The sequence below is a fragment of the Alligator sinensis genome, unplaced genomic scaffold, assembly GCF_000455745.1.
Source record: "Alligator sinensis unplaced genomic scaffold, ASM45574v1 scaffold502_1, whole genome shotgun sequence".
Lineage (NCBI taxonomy): Eukaryota > Metazoa > Chordata > Crocodylia > Alligatoridae > Alligator > Alligator sinensis.
Window position 1 is genome coordinate 4,329,995 of NW_005841896.1, and position 10,212 is coordinate 4,340,206.

Sequence of the window (10,212 nt, forward strand, 5' to 3'; positions counted from 1 at the left end):
CAAAACATATTATTCAGTGTTGCTGGAACTACATGTAACTCTAGAAACTGACCCAAGTACATTTAGTCCCATATGAAGCATTTATATATGTGGTATAATACACAGGGCATGATATTGGGTGAAGCACTATTATTAAAGAGAGATTAAAACAGCTGTACATTATGCTGAAGCACTCACTCTTTCCTTTACAAACAGACGGTCCTGGATTACAAGCAGCACTTGACCATTTAAATCACTACAACAACCAGATTTAACCAGCTGGGCCATATTCTCTTAGGCAATGCCTGTTGACCTCCTCAGTCGCAGCTGCTCAAATGAAATTCTCATTAGACAACTTATTTTCGGAAGCCAAAGGACTCTGATTAAATATATTTATTTAGCCATGATAAAGTCTTTAAATGTGTATTCATTTTCTCACAATTACCAGTTGTGGTAGAGACCAGATATCCTGTATGACTGACACATACACACTATATCTCTATCTATATCTACATATAGATAGATATCGATATAGCTAGATCTATCTATATCTATCTATATAAATTGTGTGTATGTATCTATATATCTATATCTATCTATCTAGATAGATATAGATACACACATACACACGCTATAAAGTATGAAGTGATCACAGTAGTGGTTCTCACTAACCCTAGCTCATATCCCACTGAGGGACCAAACATTTAGTCAAGTACTCCTAGGGGGAAGTACTTGTTTAATGGCTTCAGCCAGGGGATTTAAAAAGAAGGAGCTCTGTATTCTGTTCCCAACTGTGAAACTGACTTGCTCTATGTCCTTGTCCTAAATCATCCAAAGCCACCAGTCCACAGATGGTGGGATTAGGAAAGAGGCCCTCATACCTAACTTTCTTTCCCTGTGAAGAAATACTATTCATCCACCTCAAGGGAATGATGCGAACTTCATTTGTTCTGAAGTGTTTTTAGAATCACATACATAAAGTGCCATAGAATCTACATAGGAATGAGCAACAGAAAAAAAAAAGTCTGTTCTACATAAACATAATTACATTATACTAGCTATTCTTTATAGTAATTAGTAATTGATAGGCTGTGGCTTTTGAATTTTCTGGAGCAGAAGTCATTTTCTGTTTGAGGCTATGAGCCTTACAAAGGCCACTCTGGCAGCCTTGGCTGAATGCTGTTTCAGAATAACTCTCTGAATTCTAAACAAGTCTATTTTGAGGGTTTCTTGCTGAAAAATGAAGCTGTTAGCCCATCTATACTAAGGCTCTTGGTAGGGTGGGTTAATAGAAAGAGACTTTTCCAAATCAAAACCTTTTCTCTCACTTAGGCACCCATTTGTAGAACTGACTCAGTACCAGCATGAGATCCACCTCATCCACTGGTAGGTTCTAGCACATATTAAATGGGGTTTTTTTTCAGTGAATGCATATGTGGAAAGATACAGATGTATGGCATGGGTAGCCTATTTGACTTTCTTTGTCTTTTAGGTAAACTTTTGAGTGCTACACTGAGCGTTCTGCTACATCATATTCACAGATAGTCCAACCTGCCACAGAAAGTACACTGATATTTTCACTGAGCAGCTGCATGGCAGAGTCATCAATGCGGGATCATGCATTAGATACTATTGCGCCTTACTGCTGGTACAGGGGAAGCTCCCACAGTTGGGAACCCCCTATGTTGATGGGACTCCACCTGCAGGGTCACCCCATGCATCCTGCAGCTGGGAGACCATAGAATCATAGAAAGTGAGGGTTGGGAGAGACCTCAGGAGGTCTTTCTAGTCCAACCCCTGCTCAAAGCAGGACCATCCCCAACTAGATCATTCCAGCCAAAGCTTTGTCTAGCTGGGTTTTGAAAACCCCCACGGATGGAGCTTCCATCACCTCTCTGGGTAACCTGTTCCAGGGTTTTACTACCCTCCCAGTAAGAAAATTCTTCCTAATATCTAACCTAAACTTATCTTTCTGCAACTTCAGACTTGCTCCTTGTTCTGTCATCTGTCATCACTGAGAACAGTCTAGCTCCATCCTCTTTCAAACCCTTCTTCAGGTAGTTGAAGACTGCTATTAAGTCTCCTCTCAGTCTCCTCTTCTCTAGACTAAATAAGCCCAGTTCCCTCAGTCTTTCCTCAAGAGTCATGTCCCCCAGCCCTCTCACCATTTTTATCATTCTCCGCTGGACTCTCTGCAATTTCTCCACATCCTTTTTGTAGTGGGGGGCCGAAAACTGAACACACTCCTCTAGATGTGGCTTCATCAGTGCTGAACAGAGAGGAATAATTACTTTCCTTGAACTACTGACAACAAACCTACCAGTGCAGCCCAGTATGGCATTAGCCTTCTTGGCAATTAGGACATGATGCTGACTCATAGTCATCTTATTGTCCACTGTAATCCTCAGGTCCTTTTCTGCAAAGCTGCTGCCCAGCCAGTCAGCTCCCAACCTGTACTGGTGCATGGGATGGTTCTGCCCTAAGTGCAGGACTTTTCACTTGTCCTTGTTGAACCTCATGAGATTCGTTTTGGCCCAATCCTCCAATTTGTCTAGGTCACTCCGAATCCTAGCCCTACCCTCCAGGGTATCTAGTACTCCCCCCAGCTTGGTGGCACCTACAACTTGCTGAGGGTGCACTCTATACCATCTTCCAGGTAACTGATGAAGACACTGAACAAAACCAACTCCCAGACCAACCCCTGGGGGACTCCACTTGATACCAGCTGCCAGCTAGACATCTAACCATTGATTACTACTCTCTAAACCCAATGCTCCAGTCAGTTTTCTATCCACCTTACAATCTATTCCCCCAGCCCAATACCACACAGCTGCCAAGACCCAGAGTCCCACAGCTACAGACTCTGAGTCCCAGCAGCCGTGGGGCAGTGCTGGGATCCAGTATTCATCAGCTCCAGGACTCTCAACCCTGGCAGCTGTGGGGTGCTGCTGCAATCTCCCAGCCCCAGGTGTATGTAGGGTGCCTTGCAGCTGCAGTCTCCCAGCCATGGGGTCACTGCCTACATGTGCAAATTAAAGCTGGATAGAAACCAGCTATAAAGTTATTACACATTTTTTAGCATTAACTTTATAGCTAGTTGTATCTTTTAAAAAATAGTTAATTTTCACATGTAGCCACTTTAAATTTATTGTGCAATACCAGGTAATTGTGTAATAACTATAAGGTGTAGAGGGGGCCTTACTTTTCTATAGTTACTGACTGGAAAACTCAGTGCAAACTGATGCCAAATAATTATTCCTTGTAAAAGGCAAGCAGTCATTTTCTACTGAAGAAGCTGAATAATGTAAAAATAATTTTACATGAAGATACGGTCAGCCACATCTGCATGAATAAAGAGGCTTTAAAATAAGCAGCTTTCTAATATAATCTGTTTTACAAAAGTCAAGTTTTTATAAATCATGCAAACACTCTTCTTCATTTGGTGAGAATATATAACATGGAGGACTCTTAAATTCAGTAAAGAGTGGTTTCTTTCTTGTGTAAGTATCTCTCTTAAATCTAATCAACTCCAGCATATACTAATAAAGAAGGACAGAAAAGATACCCAAATAGCACGACAAGAAGCCAAGGAGTGCTTAAACCATCTTAGTGAAATATTATCTTTAAACTTTTTGATGTACATTTCTATTAACACTTCAATGTACTCTTGGAAAAGTTTTAGCTGTGGTGTCACTATGATCAACAGCAACTTGTAAACTCCAGCAGCAGGCATAAGCCAAGAAGCATGGATTAGCATGTAGTGCTGAATGACTGTTATCTGACTGTAAAAAATAACTTTGCCAAAGTAAAATTTAAAATAGTTCCCTCTTCTAGCCATCAAATCTAAGAAAGTGATTTTTAAAAGAATGATCTTTTCAGCTGAAAACAGACAGATGGTTCTCAAAAATCTGGGACGTTCTTTCTCTGGAGATGCTTCACCATCTTAGGAAAGGACACCTAGAGAACATATTTAACTATGTGCCTGGCATTTAAAAATTATGCCAAGAAATATGAAAATCTTCATAAATCTACCTATTTCCCTCTATATATTTTCACTGTATTCAAACACAGTGTATTAGTATCAATCTTAATGAAATTTTGTTTTACTACATGAACACAAGGCATTCCACAATGTAACTTTTAAAACAGGTGAGGCAAATGCTCAAGTCCTGGGGCATGTCCTGACAAACACACACATGCAGGGGCATGCATTTCCCATGGGACAAATAGCAGCAGCACATATTTGTGCCATTGCTATTTGTCCCAGGGCATGCCCCTGCCTGAGCACTCCGGGGCACATCAAATTAACCTGGGTCAGGCAGGGGAGTCTTGGACCATTACCTGTGCTGGCTCCAGCAGCCCTACCTAGGTCTTGAGGGCTTCTTTTGACACTGGGATATCCTGGTGTAAAAAAAACCCCACCGCACTGAAAATTAGCAGCACGGTGAATGGATGAATGTGCACCACATGCAGTTTGAGGTGCCACAAATGTATTTGAGCAAGAGGAAGGGGAAAATAAACCTTTCCCAACCCCAAGTGGCAACCAGCAAAGACCAGAAACAGGAAATATGACCAGTATAGCAAAGGCATAGCTAATCTTAGATCATCCCTGACCAGTGCTTATCTAACTTCTAGAACACCTCCAGATGATACAGATCAACTTCCCTAGGCAGTCTATACCACCGTCTCACTGTTCGAACTGTGAAGAAGTTTTTCCTGATATCTAGTCCTGATAAACCTATTTTGCTGCAACTTCAATCTATTTGTCCACATCCTACTCACTGTGGGAAGAGAGAAAAGGGGTTCCATGTCCTCTCTTAAGTGCATTTTCTGCAGGATGAACATACCTATTCCCTTCAACCTCTCCCTAAATAGCCCTTAACCAAGAAATGCCTCAAAAGAGAGATCAGGGAGAAAGGAAGAAATGGAAGTTGCCATGAATAATTTTGATTCATTTTCCCTGATTGTTATTGGAAGGGGCAAGGCTATCACACCACAGAGTACAATAAGAACTAAAACATGTAAAGACTTAAGAATACACATATCTGAGAGGTTTTACTGGAAGCTGTGCCTATGGCTTCTATACCTAATTCTTCTAAGCATGCTGCTGTACTGTATCTAGTACAGGAGCCTCTGGTTCTCTGTAAGCCTGACTCCAATGAAACTAAATTGCTAGAATATTTTTTTGCCAGGACCCTCCCTAAGTAGAAATCCCATGACAAGGTAGCAACAGAGAGAAGCCTAAAATATAAAGAACTGTGGAATCCTGACTAGGGCCTGGAACAATATGCTATAAGCATCTGCCCATCTGAACTCCTGAGCTCTCTCTGGCCTGTCCCTGCCCTGCAACATCCATAATACATGCTGTGGTGCCAGTGGTCTCAGGGACTGGGAGGCTGCTGAGGCTGAAATGGGAAGATATCTGGGTAAAAGATCACTCGTATATGCAGATCTAGAGAGATGTGCTTACCCTCCCATTTTATTTGGTCTTTATTCAGGCAAAGCTCTCACTGAAGTCAGTGATGATCTGCTTAAATAAGGACTGAAGATAAACTGATTTACAGCCTCAAGATCTGTCCCCATTTTTATCTTCCTTTCTGACACATGTAACAACATATGAACATATTGTAACCGCAGCCATATATCTTGAATAAAGTCGGAACTAAGTTAGAATAGTTGACTCCCTTCCCAGCTTCAGAGATTAGCATCAATGAGCTGAAAACCCATTAGAATTAGTAAGATAAATTACACTGACTTCTGTTGGTTAAAATAAGCAATTCTCTCTTAAAAGCAACACTGAACTATATCCTGTATCACATAAGACCAGGTAAGCCAAAGTCATTGCTTTGACTTGTAGATGCCACCAAAAATTCAACAAAGCTTTAGAAAGCAGAGTTATCCAAACAAGGCTAGTGGATCTCAAACTGTCATTGCCATGGTAACCTATCATTAACTTTTTCCTAGCCATTGCCAGTTATACACATCTCTGGCTTTTGTTATTCAACACATTCTTTAAGGAATAGAAACTGTAGAGAAAAAAATAAATAAATTGCAATAATCTTAGCCCATACATACCCTCCTGTTCAGTTCTGGTCATTTCCTCTAGTTTCTTCTGTTTCAGTGTGTCCACCACATCAGCAAGGCTTCCTTTGCGGCGTTCTGGCGTTCCAAAATTAACACTGGTCATTAGCTCACTGCGGTCACGACCTCCTTCATCGGGCTTGTGTGGTGAGGTAGAGGTATTTCGGAAGGAATATAGGGAACATAACTTATTACTCTCTGACTCCTGCAAGGAAACAACATAGCGTGAAAACATAGGCTATTCTTTTATCTTAGGAAGTTCTTTATAAATGATAGTTGAAAGTATTTTAATATTATAACAAAGTGCTTTCAACAGCAGATTAAAAACTCTGTCCTTAAATGTCATGCTAACTGATGGTCCTAGTACTCATAAACCCCTTTGTTTCCAGAGTAAAGCCAAAATTAAAGTAGGCATAATCTCAAAAAAGGCTAGAATGACTCCATTTTGCTGGAGGACCTCCCTCTCAAAAGTCAAGATCTGTCCCCGCTTTTCAGCCTGCCCAGTTCACCCCTAACACAGAGTGTATCCTCCTCAAGGAGTGACAGGTTGTGAGAAGCAAGACATTGTCATTCACTTCAATGAATGTTTTAGGCCTCTGGAATTTTCCCAGTTTGCAAATTATAAACCCTTAAATGTAGTGTCAATAAAAAAGTGCAAGACAAGTCAGATAAGCACCAGGACAAATCTTCAGGATGCGTCATAGCACCCCACATCTCAAAAGAGGGACACCAATATATCCCAGCTGAGAATCTGAGCCCACTGATTTCAAAGGTTTTAAGAACATCATATGAATATATAGTATATTGAAACCAAGCACATGATACGTATCAATACATACTCATGTACTGGTCCTTCAGACTTTAGGTCCTGTCTTTTCCTTAAAGAAGAAAGATTAGAATTCTTCTGATATCCATTAATGGAAATGATTTTGCTGATAAATATAGACAAAATGAGCAAATGAGTTTTCTGGCAAAAGAAGTCGTGTACAATATATCAATATGTACATGTCTGTTAGAGTTGTGTGCTTCAGAAGTGTACAACTTACACAATGAAAATTACACACAGTAACATCAGTAAAGATGGCATCTTTCTTGGCAACTGATATAAATTAATGTTTTAAGAAGCTAAAAATTAAGTGTCAAAAAGCTGCTAACGTCTTCTTCTCATTACTCTCAATACATCACCCATCCTCAAACCCTTAACTGATTTGTTCTCTTGCTGTTTTAAACTCAGGTTCCTCAACCTGCTATTCAGAGTCCTTCTCTACATCTCTGTTCTCATTTCCTCTGTCTGAAAGGAGTACAAGGTATAGAGCTGAACTTCCAAAACTGTCCTTAGAGCCCCTTTACTCAAAATTCTCCATACCCTCCCCTTTCCTAAATTATCAGCCTGTGTCTGATATTATCAGTGTGGAGGGCAAAAACATTGCTTAGGGGAAAGGCACTCATTTCCTAAAGCATATTTTAAGGGTGTCAAGATTGTATGTCTAGAAAGTATATGTCTATGTGTAAATTTTCACTGATATCCAATAGATGTTCATTATCATGAAATGCTAATAATAACATACTCAGAATTGATGGAGGAATTATAAGCACTATCAAAACTCTTTCCCCCAATGCAATGCCATTGCAGATGCATACATTTGCAACAAACAATAGTACCCTGACTACTCTCTGAGCTGGAAGTGCCCAACAGAAGTAGCACAATGTAAACTGTTTGTTATGAAACTGAAATCTAGGGAAAATGGACAAGACTGAGTTAACCACAGTCAACATGATCTGATGTAAATCCCCACTCCAAATTTGAAGAGATAAAATACAGCTACAAAAAATAATAGAACAAGCATAAGTGTGGTAACTAAGAACCACGGACTGCAGAGAAAATGATGGTGAAAAACTGTCATCTAACAGTACAGTATACGCTCAACACAAAAGTATTACCACCATCTACAGAGGAAGTAGCATTTGTTAGCTATACTGAGAATGTATTCATTCATTTAGAAAGAAAACAAAAAGGAGCCCTGGCATCAGAACAGTGCAGTAGCACCCTTAGCAACATAGTAGGAGTGACAGAAGTCACATACAAGACATGGAACAAAGGTGACAAGGAACAAAATTTCTGCCCCTTATTTTCAAACTACTGGATACTAAATAATGTTTTGTGTGATCCGGTGTTATTCATGATAGGATGTCCAGTGCCTAGCTCTGCACCAACTGTTTGCAATTTCAATGCCCCTGTTCTGTGAAGTGTGTTCATTTTCTTGCTTAGGATGAAGATTTTCTTAGGCTGAAGGGCTCTGAACTTCCATAACAGCCTAGGGGAAAGGCACTCGTTTCCTAAAGCATATTTTAAGGGTGTCAAGATAAAAAGGTCATATTTTAACTTTTTCAAAACAGTTTCCTATTACACGTTGCATCCATGATGAGACAATACTGTACAACACAACTTCTGCCCATCTTGAAGCTTACAGTGTGACAGCTGTTCAAGCAATTTAAGAGGACATTCTTCAACAGAAAGCAAAGAAGAAAAATATGTTTCAAGTTAAACTGGCAATAAAAGAAATAAGTTTACAACATCCTTTGGCAAATAGGCTGTGCTACCTACGAGCTAAATCTTCTTCACAGAATACTGCCCAAATAACAGAACTGTGAGCTGGGAAAGATGAGAGAAGAATTATTCTCCATAGGCCGTAGACACTACTGAAACTTCAGGACTACAACAGCCCCTGCAGACACTGAGGGGCTCTCTAGATGTGCAGGTAAAGGTGCGATAGATTTTGATGTGCAATCTACACAATCGCACTTCCTGCTATGCTACATGCAAGTGTAATCTGGCAGGGGCCTCATTTCCATCTGCCTGAGAGTGGGGAATCAGCTAGTGAATTTGCAAATGGGCAACATTTTCTCTAGCCCCATAACCCTAAATAGACACCAACCTCTCTCAGCACAGCATATAGGGTTAATATCCAAAGTGGAAGATCTGCCTGGGGTTCCACAGGACAATATAACTTCACCTGAAGCTTATTCCCACAGTTTGGCTTCCAGGTTTTTCTCTTAAGGGCTTCTTCGTTTCTGCTCCTAATTCAGTCTCATTTAGAGCTTGATTGAGAGCCCAATGCAGTCCATAGGAGTCTTTCCATTGCATGTAACGGGTTTTACATCAGGGCTAAAAGCTCTATTTATTCCTCTAGGTTAAAGTCCAGACTGGCAGAATAAGTAGAGTTTATTCCTTTGCAGAGTGCTAGGATTCAACAGCCTACCCATCCTCTCTTGTGAATGCAAGCATGGATTGGGTCCTAGACAGATGATCCCTGGGCTGCAAGCCTCTCCAAATTCAGCCACCACTGGAAAGCAGATCCACTTTGGTTCCACTCCATCGCAAACCCAAAAACATATGTGCCCGCAGTGAAAAGGGAACAAATTTCACCTCTGTAGAATTCTTTTTCTACGTGCCTATAATTTACTAGCCAGAGAAAGAGTGAAAATCTTTGGGAGAATGAGAAAATGAATGGTTCAACTACATGAGTATTTTACAATAAGTTAATTTAGGAGAAAAATAACTGTTTTCCAGGAGTTTTTGATTCTGGAATATCTAGTACTGGGATCAAGAGAAGACTGATCTACTTGCTATTCCTGATCTCAACTGGCACCTTAAGAAACCCTGGCAAGGATGACCTTTTGAACCTCATTTGTCTCTGGAATTAGCAATAAGAAACAGAATGGCTGAAAAGTCAACTATAGAACTGCACAAACTGAAAAGTATTCAAGGGATTAAGCAGGCAAATGGAAAAATTGTAGGCCAGTCCAATGTAAATACCTTATCTAATAATAGCAAAATTATGTTAGAAAAATCTACATGGGCTGTAAATGCAATTTTCTGCAAGAAAAAAAAACACTCATTCCCATGCAATATGTGGGTGTGTCCGCACGAGCTGGAATGTGTGTTTCCCTGGGGACAAGTAGCAGCGGCACACCTTGTGCCGCTGCTACTTGTCCCCAGGGAATGCCTCTGCCACACATGCTCTGGCGCATGTTACCCCAGGTGAGGTAGGGGAGGCTGGGGCCACATGCAGTGCTAGCCCCCGCAGCGCCACCTGGGGTCCTGGGGGCCTCTGGGAGTGGCAGCCATGGCACTCCTACAGCAGGGAGCCT

General features: G+C 40.8%; 1 protein-coding gene across 6 annotated transcripts in view; it reads right to left on the reverse strand.

Moving 5' to 3' along the window:
• The window catches only part of SOX6 (SRY-box 6), a 324,606-nt gene extending 318,296 nt beyond the window's left edge, over positions 1-6,310 (reverse strand). For 4 of the 6 annotated variants that reach the window (XM_025197397.1, XM_014517206.2, XM_025197396.1 and 1 more), the window contains exon 1: positions 6,055-6,310. In XM_025197397.1, coding sequence (XP_025053182.1) covers positions 6,055-6,295 — 241 coding nt within the window. In that variant the 5' untranslated portion in view covers positions 6,296-6,310. The remainder of the gene's footprint in view (positions 1-6,054) is intronic. The other 2 variants (XM_025197398.1, XM_025197399.1) reach the window with 1 other exon arrangement.
• Positions 6,311-10,212: the final 3,902 nt, after the last annotated feature.